The sequence below is a fragment of the Diabrotica virgifera genome, chromosome 1 (assembly GCF_917563875.1).
Source record: "Diabrotica virgifera virgifera chromosome 1, PGI_DIABVI_V3a".
NCBI classification, from domain to species: Eukaryota; Metazoa; Arthropoda; class Insecta; order Coleoptera; family Chrysomelidae; genus Diabrotica; species Diabrotica virgifera.
In genome coordinates this window covers 305,701,662-305,722,458 of record NC_065443.1, presented here as the reverse complement: position 1 = coordinate 305,722,458, position 20,797 = coordinate 305,701,662, and the positions used below count along the sequence as shown (strand labels likewise).

The 20,797-nt window shown below is 31.3% G+C and overlaps 2 protein-coding genes across 2 annotated transcripts; both read left to right on the top strand.

Annotated features, from left to right (window-relative positions):
* The first annotated feature begins 6,641 nt into the window (after positions 1-6,641).
* LOC126885930 (uncharacterized) lies at positions 6,642-10,221 on the top strand. Its single transcript, XM_050652748.1, has 3 exons — positions 6,642-6,772; positions 8,737-8,889; positions 9,937-10,221. The coding sequence occupies exons 1-3, from the start codon at positions 6,721-6,723 to the stop codon at positions 10,128-10,130; spliced, it is 399 nt and encodes a 132-aa protein (XP_050508705.1). The 5' UTR covers positions 6,642-6,720; the 3' UTR covers positions 10,131-10,221.
* Positions 10,222-11,899: 1,678 nt separating this feature from the next.
* LOC126885910 (uncharacterized) lies at positions 11,900-20,559 on the top strand. The gene is made up of 3 exons (XM_050652716.1): positions 11,900-12,071; positions 15,056-15,193; positions 20,021-20,559. The coding sequence occupies exons 1-3, from the start codon at positions 12,011-12,013 to the stop codon at positions 20,473-20,475; spliced, it is 654 nt and encodes a 217-aa protein (XP_050508673.1). The 5' UTR covers positions 11,900-12,010; the 3' UTR covers positions 20,476-20,559.
* The last annotated feature ends 238 nt before the right edge of the window (positions 20,560-20,797 follow it).

Sequence of the window (20,797 nt, the reverse complement as noted above, 5' to 3'; positions counted from 1 at the left end):
ATCACTACCTTCATTATCATTTTGTTTTGTTTTATTAACACTTGCGTCTGATTGTTGGAACTTACTTTTTACTTACTAAATGTATATGAGAATTTATAAAACTTAAATTTAATAATCTTTGTAATCATTAATAATTATTTGTATCATAAATATATTGTGTGTTCAGATAGTAAATTATTACATATCTTTAAAAACAATAAAGATGGCGTTATTTAATAGGTGTTTTAAATATAACAGATATAACCCAACATTGTGCAGCCGATATGTGAAACAATTGTGCATTTAATGATATAAGTATATAATTTGGACCACATATACTCCACGTATAAAGGTTCAAATTTAGATATGAGGCCATCTCAGATTTTGCCTTTTACAAAAATGGCGAGGATTCAAAATGGCGACTATATATTGTGACTAATAGCACGATAACTTTTGAACGAGACTTCAGATTTCAACCAAATTTGGTATATAGGTTCTTTTTTTGATGTATAAGATCGAGGTCTTGAACCGGAAGAATCGGTTTACCAGAAGTTGTGTTTTAGTGGTTTTTATGTAAAAATATGCTGTTTTTTTTTTCAATTATTTCACCCTGTATGTATTAATTTTTCAAAAAGTTAATACCACCATTGAAAATAGCGTAAAAATATTTTTTAGAAAATATTTTTAACTTTTTAGTTATGTTAATTACCATTTAATAAATGCAAAACGTATCTTCATTATTGCAATGCACTGCAATTATTGTGCATTTAATGGTAGAAGCATATAATTTGGACCACATATACTACACATATAAAAGTTCAAATTTAGATACGAGGCCATCTCAGTTTTTGTTCCTTTTACAAAAATGGCGGGCATTCAAAATGGCGACTATACATATGTGACTAATAGTACGATAACTTTTGAACGAAACGTCAGATTTCAAAAAAAATTGGTATATAGGTTCTTTTTTTATGAATAATATCGAGGTCTTGAACCGGAAGAATCGGTTTACCAGAATTTGTGTTTTTACTGTTTTTTTATGTAATAATATATTGTTTCTTTTTCAATTCTTTCACCCTGTATATATCAATTTTTCAAAAAGGTAATAACGCCATTGAAAATAGTGTAAATATTTTTTTTCTACGAGCGTACAAAAATGTCAACTTTCGCGCACGCATTTTAGTTTAGAAAGTTTCACTTTTCCGCACGCGTGTTACTTTTCCGCACGCGTGTTACTTTTTCGCACGCGGTTTTTACTTTTCCGCACGCTTGTTAATTTAGATATGTTAATATGGCCTTAAAGTAATTATAATACATGCAATAAACTAATATTTAGATATTTACTAATTTATTTCAAATATATCTTATTGTGTTCCTGTTTTAATGAAATTAACGCGACAATTCGATGAAATACAATTATTTTGACATAATATTCGAAAGTCAACTCGGTAGACAATAACAGTCATTTTGAATCATCGTCATGGAAACCAAGATCGTCGTCATGCTAACTAATTATATTGAAAGTTTGGTTTTGACAACCTTGTCAAAGAATTAATTTGTGTATGTATTTTCATATTAATTAAATTAATTGATTAAGATTTGGTAATTTTTTAAAGACTCTTAGAAAAAATATTGTTCCTAACTCTTGCAGAAAGTCTCTTTTCCGCACTCAACTGCTTGCGAACTCCCGCTTCGCGTCGTTCGGCAAACTGCAGTCGCGTGCGGAAAAGAATGACTTTCTGCACTTGTTAGGAAAATAACTATTTTAGGAAATATTTTGAACTTTTCAGTTGTGTTAATTACTATTTAATAAATGCATAACGTATGTTCACATGTACCTATGGGCGGCAGATTCATTTTGAATGCCCGCCATTTTTGTAAAAGACTAAATATGAGATGGCCTCATATCTGAATTTGAATCTTTATATGTGTAGTATGTGTGGTTCAAATTATATGCTTCTACCACTAAATGCACAATAATTCTTATATTATTATTTGCACGAATCTGCCACACATAGGTACCTACATGTGAAGATACGTTATGCATGTATTAAATGGTAATAAATATAACTAAAGAATTCAAAATATCTCCTAAAGAATATTATTACGCTCTTTTCAACGCCGGTATCACCTTTTTGAAAAATTAATATATAGAGGGTAAAAGAATTGAAAAAAAACAGCATATTTTTACATAAAAACCAGGAAAAACACAACTTCTGGTAAACCGATTCTTCCGCTTCAAGACCTCGATTTTATACATCAAAAAAAGAACCTATATACCAAATTTGGTTGAAATTTGACATCTCGTTCAAAAGTTATCGTGCTATTAGTAACATATGTATAGTCGCCATTTTGAATGCCCACCATTTTTGTAAAAGGAGCAAAAACTGATATGGCCTCGTACCTAAATTTGAACCTCTATATGTGTAGTATATGTGGTCCAAATTATATGCTTCTACCATTAAATGCACAATAATTCTTATAATATGTGCACGAATCTGCCGCATATACTAGGTACATGTGAAGATACGTTTTGCACTTAATAAATGGTAATTAACATAACTAAAAAGTTAAAAATATTTCCTAAAAAATATTTTTACGCTCTTTTTAATGGCCGTATTAACTAATTGAAAAATTAATACATACAGGGTGAAATAATTGAAAAAAAACAACATATTTTTACATAAAAACCAGGAAAAAAACAACTTCTGGTAAACCGATTCTTCTGGTCCAAGGCCTCGATCTTATACATCAAAAAAAGAACCTATGTACCAAATTTGGTTGAAATCTGAAGTCTCGTTCAAAAGTTATCGTGCTATTAGTCACATATGTATAATCGCCATTTTGAATCCCCGCCATTTTTGTAAAAGGCAAAATCTGAGATAGCCTCTCCAAAGTCCAAATTATATGCTTCTATCATTAAATGCACAATTCTTATAATATTTGCACGAATCTGCCGCACTAACAGATAATAACTAAACCCCGTTTTTATACAGGGTGAGTGATGAGAAACCGTAGGTACATACTCCGACCTCGCAAGGAAGCCCCTATAGCAGTCCCGGCCCCAGGGGTGTGCGAACTGGGCGCCTGCCCAGGGCGGCAGATGACTTCCAATTTTTGTGTATCAAGAGTCTACCAAGTAACGAAGGAGGCGGCGGTCACCGATCTTGCCCAGGGCGGAAAAATCCCTAGGGCCGCGCCTGCCTATGAGAAACATTAAATTCTCGCAAGACGAGAACAAAGAAGTGGTTTGATAAAGAATATCAAAAAAAATACAAGACAGACACAAAAACGGCACATTACGTTTGAACAAGAAACAACAGAAAGTAAACTATACAACTTAACGACGAGAAACATGAAAACTAATTATTAGAAAGAAAAAAAAGAAAAAATTAACAACAGCAATGTGAAGAAATGGACAGGAATAGACAACAGTCAAATAGTCGAGCATTTTACAAATCTGTGTCAAATTCAAAGAGAGGCTTCAGACTTAACTGTGTATCTGTACTCAAGCAGAAAATAATGGTAGACTAATATAATCATCGAATAGGAGCTGCTCTACATATGACAAGAATATTTCCAAAATTTACTACCAAGAGAAAGAACATGGGAAAGATATATACCTCAATCTTGTAGAATCAACTGTATATCCTATTAAGTGTGCTAATACCTTTTAATCGAGAAAAAATAGATCGACTATAGATCAGATTTTTACTCTAAAGCAGCTGCTTGAAAAAGGATAAAAATTCAATGGAAATATCCATAATATCTTCATAGATTTCCGAAAAGCAAACAACAGCATTGAAAGCGATCAGATGTGAAATGCAATGGCAGAACTTTCGATTCCAATATAACTTATCCAACTTGTTAAAACATGTGCAAATGGCTGTATTTCCAGCAGTACCGGCGCTAGGGTATAAGGCGCCCGCCTGCAAAAGAAGCATAGGCGCCCCTCGGTGTCTTTTAAATTAGTATTTTGTATAACACCGACAGAAAAAAGGTCATTTTGGCGCCCCCCAAAAAGGGGCGCCCGCCTGCAGTGCATCCCTTGCAGACCCGTTATCGCCGGCCCTGATTTCCAGAATACGCAGAGGTAGCAAACTCTCAGAATCGTTTGAAATAAACAGTGGCCTGAAACAAGGAGGCGCGCTGTCACCTCTGCTTTTTGATATGTATAATCCTGGAGAAGGTGGTAACAACTGTACGAAATAGAACAAATCCACTAAAATGGAACAAAATTATTCCTGGTATTCGCTGATGATATTGACATTGTGGAAAAAACCGTCACCAATATAAAGGAAACTTTCAACAAATTAGAGGTAGATCGCATGCTTCTTTTTTTAGTGCCTATTCGAATATTGGCGATAATTCTGGCTATAATTATTGTATTAACTGATGCTTTAAATAGATTAGTTGTTGTTGTGGAGAACCATTTCCTCAGGTTCTTTAACCATGATATTCTTCTTCTCCCAATTCCTCGCTTTCCGAATACTTTACCTTGAAGGATTACCTTCAGTAATCTATTGCTGTTTCTCATTATGTGTCCGAGATATTCTAATTTTCTCCTTTTAATGATATACATCACCTCTCTTTCTTTGCCCACTCTTCGTAATACGGTCTCGTTGGTTATCTTGCCCGTCCATGATATCCTTAGGATTCGCCTTAGATATCGCATTAATAGACAAAAAATAAGAGATAGAATAAGACAAAATGTAACAAATACATATAACTTTGAAAGGGTGGAGAGTTTTAACTATCTCACAGCAACAATCATTGCAGATCACGATATCAGTGAAGAGATAAAAGGAAGAATTAACACAGCAAACAAATGTATGTATATCCGCCACGACACTATTAAATACAAGAACCTAACACAAACATCAAAAATCGGGATATATAAAACAGTGATTAAAACTGTGCCCATGTATGGATGTGAGACGAGAACGCTGGCAAAAGCAATGGAAAGAAACCATCCGATGTTTTCTGATGAAACCTATTGTCACCCGAATACTAACAAATACCGAGTGAGAACAAATGCCAAGGTAAGTATAGGTATCCAAGAAATCTACGTACTCCAAAATATTAAATCCCAATCGCCATGATTGGCTAGGATAACTAAGATTGGCTGGCCATGTTCATAGGCTCCATAATAACCTCCTTACCAAGTTAATCTGCGAAGAAGCTCCCACAGAAAGAAGGTCCTTAGGACGTCGACGAATGCGATGAAGGGATAACATGTGGTCAGATTTAAGAACAATGGGATTATACAGTATGTCCCTGTAAGTTTTATCCATATGGAAAACTTTTTTATTATTAATTTTACGAAAAAAAGTTATTCTTGATAAAAAGCTCTGCATGGTCCAAAACCTAAGATTTAACCATCAAATATCAAATTTTATGCTAATTGAAAAGCTAATTGATATGCTTTATGAAATTGCTATTATGAAAAGTTGTTTGGCATTAAGAATTGCATTCTAATAAGCAAATACATCCTTCTAATTCAAAATTTTTTTTTTGAAAAATTATGGATAACTAACATTATTTTCAGTTATTTTAATTCAGATAACTCATTAAATATTAATTTTACGAAAAAACGTGGTTCTTAATAAAAAGTTCTGCATGCATGGTCTAAAATCTAAAATACAACCATATTTTGTCAAATTTTATTAATTTTATACGAGGTATGCCAAAAAATATGAATTTCACTCAAGAGTAAAATACGTTTATTTTTCACAATATCGAAAATTGTTATTATGAAAAGTTATTTAGAATTAAAAACTATGTTTCAGTATGTAATTACATCCTTCTAATTGAAATATTCTGAACTATAAAGGTATTTTACTTTTGATTTAAATTTATCTTTTTTGACATACCTCGTATAAAATTGATAAAATTTGATGTAAGATGGTTGTATTTTAAGTTTTAGACCATCCAGAACTTTTGATTAAGAATTACTTTTTTTCGTAAAATTAATAATAAAAGAGTAATCAGAATTGAAATGACTGAAAAAATAATGATAGTTATCCATAATTTCTCAAAAAAAATTTTTTTCAATTAGAAGGATGTAATTGCATATTAGAATATAGTTTTTAATTCCAAACATCTTTTCATAATAGCAATTTCTAATATTACGAAAAATAAAGCTACTTTACTCTTCAGTGAAATTCAAACTTTTTGAAATACCTCGTATAATATTCAAAAAATTTGATATTTGATGGTTAATTCTTAGGTTTTGGACCATGCAGAGCTTTTTATAAAGAATAACTTTTTTTCGTAAAATTAATAATAAAAAAGTTTTCCATATGGATACAACTTACAGGGACATACTGTATATCAACTCAACTATCATGGACGACCATTCCAGATGAAAGGCAGTTTTGAAGTCAGTCTGCAATGGTGCTCATTTTGAATTTGTCAATTATAAAAAAATACGTTAATTTTGGAAAATATTGCGTTTAAATAAAAATTTTCGAAATAAATATGAGTCAAAAAGAAGCAGATCTCTCTGCCTTTTTATTAAAAACCCATCAAAACTGTTAAAGTAAAAAAATATTTTTTAATCCAAATCAAATTTACATAATTATACTTCAACCTTGTTAAATGTTTGAGAAGAAAAAACAGTAATTTCCTGTTTCCTACACGCTTAATAAAATATTATACAAATATTGAGTATTCGTGGATGACAAAAGTTGATCAGATTCAGACGATTAAGATAATTGTTAATGTGATCACTAAGATAAAATGGATATCAAGAGCTGTGTATGGATTTTTCTGCTTTTTTCTGTAAAGTTCTGTAAGTATTCTATTGTTTTTCTAGTGCAATAGTAGTGATCTAAACCTTCAATTTTTCTATCTTTTAGGTTTTTTATTACTGATAATCTTTAAATTTATTTTATAATAATGATTATTTATTATAATATTAAGATTTTTTTCGTTCAAAAAGAACTTAATTTCTATAAATATTTTTACATTGCTTGTAAACAAAATGCAGATGCTTGTCTAACTTGTATAACCGCCCGTCCCGCAGAAAAACCACTGTGCTTTCCACGAATTTACAAATGCTATACTAATTCAGTCATGGGGGCGACTGAATTCGAGTAGGTTTGGTATGCAGAATATTAGTCACATATTCTATACTATTACTGTCCACAAATTAACTGTATTGGTGTAGGATTTGTAAGCGAAATTATTGAATATTATTGAGTAAATATCTATACTGTTTCAGTCATATAAGTAAAACTAATCAAGTATTTACTTAAGTGGATTTATTATTATATCATAAAATTTAGATATATTTTGAAAATTAAAATGAATAGATAATATATATTTGGATATGATGAAAAAATTAAAAACAAATGAATAACTACTTTACGAGTATACAGTATGTCCCTTTAAGTTGGAACCATATGGAAAACTTTTTTATTATTGATTTTACGAGAAAAAGTTATTCTTCATAAAAAGTTCTGCGTGGTCTAAAACCTAAGATGAAATCATTTGATATCAAGTTGTATCAATAGGATACGAGAAATGTCAAAAAATATGAATTTATCTCAAGAGTAAAGTACCTTTATATATTTCACAAGATTGAAAATTGTTATTGCGAAAATTTGTTTGCACTTAAAAATAATGTTCTAATATGCAATTACATTCTTCTAATTGAAAGAAAAATTGAAATTGTTTCTCAAATTACAGATACCCAACATAAATTTTATTTATAATAACTCTGATATTATTAGTTTTACGAAAAGAAGTTATTCTTTATAAAAAGTTTTGTGTGATCTGGAAACTAAGATACAACCATAATTTATCAAATTGTGTCAATTTTATACGAGGTTTGTCAAAAGATTTGAATATCGTTCAAGAGTAAATTACCTTTATAGTTCATATATTTCACAATATTTCAATTTAAAAGATGTAATTGTTTTTTTAATTCTGAACAACTTTTTATAATAAAATTTTAAATATTGTGCAAAATAAAGGTAAGTATTTTACTCTTGAGCGAAATTCATTGTTTGGCATACCCCGTATAAAATTGATAAAATGTGAAATATTATGACTGACGCTTATTTTGTAGAACATGCAAAACTTTTTATAAAGTATAACTTTTTTTAGTAAAATTAATAATTTCGGAGTTATCATACTTAAATAAACATGATGTTTTGTATCTTCAAAAATTTGGTTTTCAATTAGAAAATGTAATTGCGCATTAGAACATAATTTTTAATTCCAAACAACTTTCTATAATAACAATTTTCAATATTGTGCAATATAAAGGTGCTTCACTCTTGAGAGAAAATCACATTTTTCTACTAAAAATCATATTTTTACCTCGTATACTATTAATAAAATTTAATATCTGATAATTGTATCTTAGTCTTTATATAAGCGTATAAATCTTTACGGCCATGACTTACGTTTTTTATACGTCCATGACTGAAGCAGTATAGATATTTACTCAATACTATTCAAAATTTCGCTTACAAATCCTACACCAATACAGTTAATTTATGGACCGTAATAGTATAGAATATGTAACTAATATTCTGCATACAAAACCTACTCGAATTCAGTCGCCTCCATGACTGAATTAGTATAACTTTTGTAAATTCGCGTCCTTTCCCGTCCTGCAGGACAAAATGCGGGATGGGACATACGTATCCCTAGTTTATATAATGATATTTTATAAATTTAATATTATATGTTACCTAAATAATACCAATATAAAATATGGGAAATAATAAACAAATTGTTTTTAAGGTTCCTCTCTGGATTGCTACACTTGTAGTACACAATTGAACTTAGAAGGTGACATACAAAATAAATGTGATGTTCACTCCTGGTTTTCTAATAAAACACCCAACGTGTCATTTTGCCAGTCCCCAAATGTTTGTTCAAAATATATCGTTGAACGTAAGTATTTAATTTCCTTAAAAAAATTTTACGATATTTTAAAAATTATAAGATTAATATAGTTTTGAGTCACTTAAATGTAAGTGAAGAGATCAGAATAAAATGGACAGCGTATAAACGTGTGAACACTAAGTAGAAAAAAAAAGAAAGGAACAATCATATCAGTAGAATGAATTTGAAAGGAGAGATGTGGGCCAACTATGCAAGAGGTGGATTGACAATCTTCCACAGAGGCCATAACCCGCTAACGAACAAGCAAAATTGCTATATAAAAAAAGAAAAAAACGAAGAAGAATATTGTACACAACTAGTTTATTATTTAAGTAATAATTTAAAGAGCACTAAAAGAAGCAAAAAACTCAAACATAAAAATTGACGCTATGAGATACAAAGTGGCCTAACCCACAACCCACAATTTTATCAAAACGCTTATTGCATTAAAGTTATCCCTTATTTAAGTATTTTTTCATGCAGAGTGGCTCAAACAACTAATACTTGAGCCACTCTTTATGTGAAAATACTTAAATAAGGGATAACTTTAATGTAATAAAGCGTTTTGGTAAAATTGTGAGTTGTGGGTTATAGGCCACCTTGCATCTCTTAGCGTCAATTATGATCAAACGTAACAGTAATGCAATATGTAGTAATTTTTGATTCAGTAGCAATCACGTCACAACAAGAAAGAAAAGCAGAAATAAATAACATTACAAATAAGTACCTGTATTATAAAACAAGAGAGGAATGTCTTAAAACTCGAAACTATGGGAACTTAGATTTTTCAGTGTAATTTTAAATTTTATTTTTTATTATATAGATAAAAAATTATAAAGGGCTATAAATAGTTGACTGATAAAAATCAAAGCAGTAATATAGCAGATTTCAGGTGAAAGGGGGAAGCAAATAAAAGGATAAGTATCAAAGATGGATAAAAAAGCATGATAAACAAAGTTAAAGATGACAAATAGTTAAAAAATTAGAAACAAACCAGCAATTATAAAACAAAACATATTATACATACATATAATTTAATTGGTTTTTTCTTTTCAGATGATGGGATCAGATGGGTTCATCGATCCTGCAGTCCAAATAACATTTGTTCTCAAGTGGCTGGAAGGTACAACGATAACAGGAATGCTTTAGTGGAATGCCAAACATGCTCCGATCAAGACCTATGTAATTCGGCTCATAGAAGTGTTTTCGGGCAAGTTCTTCTACTTATTGTAATTTTTATAATATTTTAAAAAATTATTGTTTTTGTTTACCAAAATAACACCAAAATTTATTATACGTTTACTGTATTTTAATTAAAAGGAATAAATTACTGATATCGTATATAGGTGGTTTACGTTTTTCAAACACAATTAAAATAAGAAATATCTGGGACACGTAATAAAAGGACAGCGATATGAAATATTAAGATTGATAATACAGGGAGAGATAAGAGGAGGAAGTAATGAAGGAAGAAGGAGAGTGGTAAAGTGGTTGAAAAATTTAAGGGACGGGTTTAAACGCAGTTCAATTGAATTATTTTGAGCAGCGGTGGATAGAGTAACGATAGTGGTATCATCGATTGGTAGACAACACTTAAAAAATAATGAGCATACAGTTGTATTACCTCTGTCCAATTTTAACCTTGTTACCCCAATAAGGTTTTTGATATATTCGTAGTTTTTTATACCGTCTTTCTTTACTAGTTTGCTCCCCCTTCTTCATTCTACTACACTATGAAGTCTTCGATTTCTGAAGAATATAATGGTTAATAAAAAGCTGAATATCGAAACATCCAGCAGAAAATACAACAGGGCCGAAATGTGGTACAAACCCTAAACTCATTACTTTTAGTCTCATAAAATTAGTTTACGAATCAAAATGACAATCTACAAGTCGGTTGTAGAACCAATTTTTACGTATGGATCTGAATGTTGGCAAATGACAATGAATGAGAAGAGAAAACTGGAAGCAGTCTCCTTCTTTACGTGCCATCTCCTCGACGAAAGTTGGCAATCATCATTGCTATTCGTACTTTTGCCACTACAGCCCGAAAGAGTTCAGTTGAGCTGCATCCAAACCATTATCTGAGATTTCTCAGGCAGGACATTTTTCTCCTACCTATGCTGCGCCTTCCTTAAATCTTTCCCTACATAATTAATTTTGTGAGTTCATATCTATCACCACGTGTTATATGACCCAAGTATTGCAGTTTTCTTATTTTGATGGAATCCAGTATCTCCCTGCTGTTCTGTATTCTCCTTAGTACTTCCTCATTGGTTATTCTGTCTGTCCAGGAGATTCTCAGCATTCTTCGATATGTCCACATTTCAAATGCTTCCAATCTATTGAGACATTGTTTTTTAACGGTTCATGTCTATATGCCATACAAAAGAACAGAAAATACATAACATTTTAGTACTCGCTTCCTAAGATTTAGAAGAGCGTGTCGGATATCTAAACTTGACCGCATCCCAAATGAAGAAATAAGAAGAAGAACAGGAAGGATCTAGAATACCGTAGATATAATAGAATCCAAACAGATTTTATGGTACAGGCATGTAATGCAAATTAATGATGAACGATGGCCAAAATAGGCCTTAAACTATGTTCCATTGAATAGAAGAACGAGAGGACGACCAGCATTAGAATGGCGAGATGGAATCAGAGGAATAATGGGAGATAGAGCCAGAAATGAGGAAGAATGGACCGACCGAAAAAGGTGGAGATCGAAATGCGGGATGCGGCAGTGGCTTAGGACCCTCGTAGATATAGATAGAGTAAAAATGTGTCGTTAATGTTGGAGCTGAAGTAAATTTCTGTAGTACCTATTGGCTGTAACTGAAATTAATGAACCAAATGGAGACTATTGCGTATTAGAACGTTGTTTACGTATTAGAACATTGTACTTCCCATTAATTCTAATCTTTATTCAAGCAATTTTCAGAGTAAACATCATGAATGCATGTTTATTGTGCTGTTAGTTCTTTTGCAATTTATTATAATCGTAGTGGTGCATTTTGTAATGTTTGTTATCTTTATCATCCAGATTTAGATCATCATTAGTATATATAAGCATAATCGCATGTTTGCAGACCATATAGTTGAATAGTTCTTAGCAAAACAAGAAGAAATGACATCACTGCTGAAAATTTCGCTCTTGATTTTTCTACTTCTGCTAGCGATTGATCAAGGTACATATTTTCTTTTATTCTTAAAATTTTTGGTAGTTTTTAATTAAATATTTTCTTTTTGACCTATACAGGGTGTAACTAAAATACAGGTCATAATTTAAATCACATATTTTGTGACCAAAAATAGTTCGATTGAACCTAACTTACCTTAGTCCAAATGAGTATACAAAAAAAGTTATAGCCCTTTAAAGTTACAAGATAAAAATCGATTTTTGCCAATATATCGAAAACTGTTAGAGATTTTTTAATGAAAATGGACAAGTGACATTCTTATGGCAGGAACATTTTAAAAATAAATTATAGTTAAATTTCTGCACCCCATAAAAATTTTATGGGGTTTTGTTCCCTTAAACCCCCCCAAACTTTTTTGTTCGTTCCAATTAAATTATTGTTGTGGTTCCGTTCGTTAAACACAATGTTTTTTAAACTTTTTTGCCTCTTAGTACTTTTTGGAAAAGCTAGTTTTTATCGAGATATTTTGAATATTTTTCAAATCCACCACATATTTGTATACTGTTACGTAATATTGTAGAGACCTGGTAATAATATGAATTTTTTTATAAATTACAGTTTGAGGTATATTTTGAACCATATTAGAAAAGAAGCCACATCTCGATAAAAGGTGCCTCATCGGAAAAATACTAAGAGGCAAAAAAGTTTTAAAAATATCCTGTTTAACTAATAGTATCGCAAGAATAGTTTAATTGGAACGTACACAAACATTTGGGGGGTTTAAAGGCACAGAACCCCCATAAAATTTTTATGTAAACATATTAAAAAAGAAGCCGCATCTCGATTAAAACTGGTTTATCGAAAAAATATTGAGAGGCAAAAAAGTTTTTAAAACATTGTGTTTAACTAAGGATACCACAATAATAATTTGATTCGAACGTACAAAAAAGTTTGGGGGGTTTAAGGGAACAAAATCCCCATAAAATTTTTATGGGGTGCACAAATTTAACTATAATTTATTTTTAAAATTATCCTGCCGTAAGAATGCCACGTGTCCATTTTCATTAAAAAATCTCTAATAGTTCTCGATATATCGGAAAAAATCAATTTTTATCGTGTAAATTGAAAGGGCTGTAACTTTTTTTGTGTACATATTTGTACAAAGGTAAGTTAGGTTCAATCGAACTATTTTTGGTCCCAGAATATGTGATTTAATTTATGACCTGTATTTTTGTTACACCCTGTATATTTTTATACGTAAATCCCATAGAATTATTTCTTTAAAAAAATACCAATAGTAAAATAAGAAAAAGTCATATCAATAGTAATTCACTTCACTGGCATGTCTTGCTAAGTGTCTTTCACCAGTTCTTTACATTTCTTCTGTTTGTTCAAGACACTTACAATTTAGCAATTTCTTGTATTTGCTAAGAATGATTTCACCGTTGAACGTGTTATTACCATAACGTAATATATGATTAATATTTGTATTTATGATATATAAATATTATAGGTGTCAGATGTCAGGAATCCACAGTTATTAAATGCTTCGCAATGCTGCTAAAAGTCTTCTTCTTGTGGTACTGTATCCTTTATTGGAGGTTAGCGACTACACTGGCAGATCTGTCTCTGTCCAATGCGGCTCTAAATAAAGATGTTCAATCAAAGTCGGTCTCTGATGTTTCTAAGCCATGAAATGTGGCGCCTACCGGGCCCCCGTTTTTCTTCATTCTTACCCTGGATGATCAGTTAGGGAAGGCAGTACTTTTCGTTTCTCATTATATGTCCCAGGTAGCTAACTTTTCTAACTTTGATGATCTTCAGCAGCTCCATATCTGTACCTATTCTCCTCAGAACATTTTCGTTGGTAGTGTGGGTTGTCCAAGGTATTTTCAAGATTCTCCTGTAAAGCCAGATTTCGAAGATTTCTAATTTATTCATCAGAGTTATGTTGGGTGTCCAGACCTCCGTTCCATACAAAAGTATTGACCATACATAGCAAAGCAGACAACGACATCTAAGGCTGATATTAATGCTATTGTTACATAAGTTTTTCATTTTGATAAAGCCTCGTTAGGCTACCTCTGCTAAAAATAGAATAATTTAATCCTGATTATCTAACAATAAGTCACCTGACAGGACAATGTTCGGTGTACTCGTGCGCAAAATGGCGTGCTTTAGGAAGAAGGGAGTAACTTCATGATATAGACGAATTTGATTCTCCTTGAATTTTTTATATAGCTACTTGTGCTTCTTAGAATATTTAATATCTTCATTACCAGTGTTTTTTTATATCTTTACTGTATCGCAAATTTGAGACGTGACTTTTCATGAGATAAGGTTTATACCCAGGGTAATGTATTTGCATTTTAAAGTATAATTTTTGTTATTCTTTGAATTGAGAAAATATTTCCGTTGTTTATGGTTCCACCGGTACCCAAACAAATGCGCCTGCAGATTATTTTTCAGAAAAGGGTGTTTTATTAGATTTTATGGCTTCTTTCAATTCTTTGGAAGCGGTTTTCGTGTAATTTAGTGTTGTACTGATGGCTTAAAGTTTAGCCAGGCCGCACATCAAAGAAACATGAAACGTAAATTACGTTTCATGGAAATAAAACAGTGCTAAACAAATATACGTCCGGCCATTTATGAAACTCTCCGAAAATAAAAATGTGTCATGGCATGAATCACACTCGTTTCATTGGTAGGCAGACTTTGAGATTTGTTTAGCAGTGTTTTAGTTTCATGAAACATGTTTTTCGTTTCATGTTTCTTTGGTGTGCCCTAGAGTTAACAGAAAAAAATAATAAGTAATAAAAAATACTTATAGACTAAATACAATAGGGGGTCCATGGATCCGTTGACCCCCCTGTATCCGCGCCTGGCCATGTATATCATTACTGGCCTGATGACTGTTTTGTAAATTCTATATATTGTATGAATTTCATTATGGTTTGTAAGTATGTAACTCGTTTTTTAACTTAAGTTATATTCGAAGAATATGTAATAAATCTTATATTATATTTTTTTAGGGCATGCTTTGGAATGTTATACATGTATAGCTACGCGTTATGAACACAATAGATGCCAAAGATATGCGACCAAACACAGTCTTCCAGTAATCAAATGCCATGAAAATGCAACACATTGCGTCTCTTTCTTTAACGATGGTAGGTACTATAAAATAATTGTATTTTATTCTTTGTTTAGAGCAGTTACTTTTTAAACAAGCAAGCCATAGTGCTTAACCTTGCCTGAGAGACTTGCTCACTCCTTGAGAATGACATTTGGGTGATACACTTCATTGGGGCGAGGAGGATTAACCCATGTAAACAGGAACCACTCCACCCCGCCCCAATGCGTCATATCATCCACTTGCGCACTATACAGGGTGTTTCATTTGGAAAGTAACATACGTTAACTGTAGAAAAAGGACACTTAAGTGGTCTCAAAAATACCACACTTAATTGGTCTTACTTCATTAGTAACAAAGATATTGGGTGTTTTAACTATTTTGCCATTTTCTTATTTGGTTCATAACTTTTTAACCACACTGTATATTTATTTTATATTTGGCACCCAAATATTCTTTAAGGTGTAAAATCAATTAATTTATTTACTATTGTAAAAAATACAGGTCCGGATTAAAAAATATTGGAAAAATATTACGACCCAAAAACAACACCCTGTACATTAAATTTTTAAAATGGATTTTGCATTTAAAAAGGATATGAAAAACTAAATTCAGTGGTATACTTTGAATTTTCGTCAAAAAGATTTTTCTGATAAAATTTTGAATTTGAATTCTGAAATTATGTGAATTGCGAGAGCTTGAAGTAGAAAAATATTGAAATACGACTTACAACTTGTTAACCACACTGTATATTTATTTTATATTTAACACGCGAGTAATCTTTAAGGTGTCCAATCAATTGATTTATTGACAATTATAAAAAATCCAGGGCCAGGTTAGAAAATATTTAAAACATTTTCCGATCCAACAAAGCACTCTGTATATTAATTTTTTTAAATGGATTTTGCATTTGAAAATAAGATAAAAAAAGAATGTGTGTGTACTTTGTACGCACGTAAGAAGTTATACTTCTATTATATGATTTAAACGAAATTAATATACTTTTTATTTATATTTTATTTAAATATTAAACTAATTTATACTTACTACTTCTCAAACATTTTTATTAAAACAGTGCGAAAAATTAAAATAATAAAAGAATAAAACACACATAAACACATTAAAAATGCCACAAATGATTTCTGAACATTAATTGTCGGAAAATTTTTAACTAAATACGTATTTTCTGAAAATAAAATTATATAATAAATATACTTACAATCGTAAAATGTATAAAAAAAATAAAAAAATAAAAGCTTCTATTGGGATTCGAACCAGCTTATCAGCGCGGTTGGTATTGGGGTTCATTCGCCTTAAACGCTTCGCCACGGAGACAATGTGTCATTATGTGCGAAGATCGACTAACTAAACCGATTAAACTTTTGACATTTTTGAATTAAATCAAATTATTTTGATTTTGAATTGAAATGATTTAGAATTGATCAAATACAACAAAACAGAGTAAGAAAACAATATATTAGGTGAATATTGATAGAAATTTTGATGGTAATCAAATTATGTAAATAAAAGTATTACATACTATGTATTTTGGTAGGTTCAAATAGGTAGGTACCTATGATACATTTACAATTATTACGTACCTGTTGCTTTTAAAAACTATTTAAAAGTCACTACAATTATAAACTTTTTTGTTTCTGTCCTCACAACAATAAAACTAATATATTATACATTTGTTTACCTTCATATTGAACAATTATTTATTATTGACAGATCATTTCAACACCCAATCAGAGCCCGTATAACGACTAATACCATACTGTCGGTGTGCGCAATCTCAATCGCGCCTAAAGAAGTATAACTTCAAAAGCTGAATTTAGTGGTATATTTTGAACATTTTGAATTTGAATTCTGAAATTATCTGAATTGCGAAGCTCGAAGTAAAAAAAGTTAAAATGTGACTTAATTCTAATTAATACCATTATTTTTTCTAAATTAGTAAAGTATTAACATTTCAGTGTTTTTTATTATGGCTACAAATAATTCATAACAAATATTCACCTTTAATTAATAAACAAATAATAAAGAGTCCACAAAAAATCATAACTTTTATCAACAAACTATGTTAAAAATAAAAAAACAGAAAAAATTTGTTGTAAAATAACTTATTAACACTATAGTAATTGTTCAAAATGACCACCATCTTGTTGAAGGCAAAGTCTCGGTCTTTTTGTTATTTGTCTGACTGACTTCCTAATCTCGTCAGGGTTGTTCTTCATTTCTTGGAAGGCGTCTTCGAATCCGGTCAAGAAGTTCTTCCCTGCTATTTATTTCCTCGTTATAAACTTTGGATTTTAGATATCCCCAAACCTAGTAATCGATAGGATTAAAATCACATGATCGTGAATGCCAGGCATGAGGACCACCTATACCTATACCAATCCATCTATTGGGAAAATTGTCGGATAAAAAATCTCTAACTATGCGTCGGTACTGTGGTGAAGCACCATTATGTTGAAAGTATATTCCACCTGTATTAATATTTTCATCATCTAGAAGTATGTACCTACTGGTAAAATATTTTCTAAAAAATCTAAATACACTTCACCAGTCAGGGTGGGAGGTAAAATATGGTCCTATTAATTTGTTATCAAATATTCCACACCATTTTAATTTTTTCCTACTTAGAGCTCTCGCAATTCACATAATTTCAGAATTCAAATTCAAAATTTTAGCAGAAAAATAATTTTTCCGAAAATTCAAAGTATACCACTAAATTTAGTTTTTCATAGTCTACTCAAATGCAAAATCCATTTTAAAAAAATTTAATGTACAGGGTATTTTTTTGGGTCGGAATATTTTTCCAATATTTTTTAATCCGGCCCTCGATTTTTTATAATTGTAAATAAATTAAGTGATTTGGCAGCTTATAGAATATTCGCGTGTTAAATATAAAATAAATATACAGTGTGGTTTATAAGTTGTATTTCAATATTTTTCTAGTCTTCCCAAGGCGTAGGGGCAGCAGTTTTCATAAACATAAATTTTTCGATTTTTTATAATTGTAAATAAATTAAGTGATTTGGCAGCTTATAGAATATTCGCGTGTTAAATATAAAATAAATATACAGTGTGGTTTATAAGTTGTATTTCAATATTTTTCTAGTCTTCCCAAGGCGTAGGGGCAGCAGTTTTCATAAACAATGAAACCAAATATTTATTTAAGCTTCCCAGTTCCTACAGTATCTTAAATGGATAATTTTATGCCATATTACAAGCGTTAAAGCACATTTCCAATGCACAAACCAAACCCTCTTTAACAATATCTGACTCACTTAATTCACTGAGACTCATACAACAAACCTTCACGAAAAATCCTATAGCCATCTTAATCAAAGAAATATTGCACAGTCTGCATCAAACAGACTCAAAAATAGTTTTTCTATGGGTTCCCTCTCATTCTGAAATCAAGGGAAATGAAAACGCTGATCGTTGGACTTACACAGCTGCGCAATTACCATCATTGGCAGAACAAACAATTCCAGCCGCAGATATAAAACATCTACTAAAATCGATGGCCCCTTAATTTATGGAATGAAAAATGGAAACCATCTACAAGCAAGTTAAGAGACGTTAAAGAAGATAATGGTCCATGGTGTCCACATACAATCGACAGATCGAACCAAGTCATCTTATCTCGTCTTCGGTTAGGACACTGTAAACTTACTCATGAGCACCTCATTACCCATACATACCGAAGCACCAAAATGCAGAAGGTGTAATAAACCAGTGTCAATAAAACATGTGCTAACCGAATGTGATGAATTTGCCGCTTACAAACAATATATATCTGGTTATTCAAACAACATGAAAGACATTCTTAACCTGCAAACCGACTGTAAACCTCTTTTCCAATTCCTTAATAAATGTAACCTAGCAAGTAAGATTTAATTGTACACAATTTCATAATTTTGTAAACTTATTACCTAATTGTATTCTCGTTACCCCGCTAATGACCTTGGTTAATGCGGTTGTTTTCTAAATAAAAAAAAATATTTTTCTACTTCAAGCTCTCGCAATTCACATAATTTCAGAATTCAAATTCAAATTTTTACCAGAAAAATCATTTTGCCGAAAATTCAAAGTACATATACCAATAAATTTAGTTTTTCATCCTCTATTCCAATGCAAAATCCATTTAAAAAAAATAATTTACAGGGTGTTGTTTTTGGGTCGGAACATTTTTCCAATATTTTTTAATCCGGACCTGGATTTTTTACAATTCTAAATAAATTAACTGATTGTACACCTTAATAGTTATTTATGATATAAGTGTTAAAAGTACACGTTTAAGGCACGCATGTGAAAGTTTGCAGAATGAGCTATAGCGAGTTCTGCAATTCACATGAGTGCCTTAAAAATGTACTTTTTAACACGCATATCATACAATATTTTTTCTACAAACGTAATTACAGGACAATATCTACAAAAACTTTTACTTGAACTTGACTGATTCCATTTTATACGGTCAATACGAACTGCAGTGCCATAAAAATTTTAAAGCGCTAGTGCCTTAAAGTAGCATTTTTACGCTCGTAAAGAGTGCTAAAAATTGCATTTTTAACACGGTTGTAGAAAAAGAATATTTGCGTGAAAAATATAAAATGTATATACAGTGTGGATAAAAAGATAAACCAACTAAGAAAATGGCAAACTAGACAAAACACCCAGTATTTTTGTTATTAATGAAATAAGACACTTCTTAAGTATGGTCTTTTTGTGACCACCTAAGTGTCCTCTTTCTACAGTTAACGCATGTTACTTTCCCAATGAAACACCCTGTATAGCACTCTGATGCGATATAGGGGCTCTTGCAAAGAATTATTTCTCATGTATATTTTTTCAGATATCGTTGCCAGAACATGTGGAACAGCTCACACTTGTGATGAAACCAACTCAGTAGAATGCCATTTGTGTACTGAAAGCTATTGTAACTTTCATAATATGTATCGAAGACGGTATATACGACAAGCAGAAAACAATGAAGCAACGAATACCACAACTACAACAGCTCAATCTGAAACTACTACGACTACTGCAAATGCTCAAAATTCTTCAACTACAATTTCTTCTACGGCTGCTGCGAATGCACAAACTTCTTCATTTACAACGTCTCCAAGTACTGGATCAACCACTACAGCTGCAAACACGGACACGGACACTGCATCATCTGACGCTCCCTCTACAACTTCCAATCTAGAACAAACAGCGCCAACACAAGAAAGTACAAGCACTGCAACGAGTTTGTTCCAAAGTGTATTTACTATCTTTGTTATAGTTAGTTTACTATGTATATTCTAAAGGACTCAATATTTAATGTAATAAATATATTATTTAATATAATGTATTGTATAGTTATTGTTCTAATTAAACGTTAAATAAAGACTGGAGTATTAGTGTTGGAGTACTCAAACAACATACATCCAAAGATCTATACATCAAAGGATATAGAGCAGTGATTCCTTAAGTGGCCCAGGTGGACCCCAGGGGTCCGCGAGGGACTCCACGGGGGTCTACGTTGGTGTGAAATAAAAGTGGGGGTCCACGAAAATTTTATAGTGATTTGGTATTTATTTAAACAAATTTGCATTTTTTATCATAAAATATCAATGGAAAAATAAAG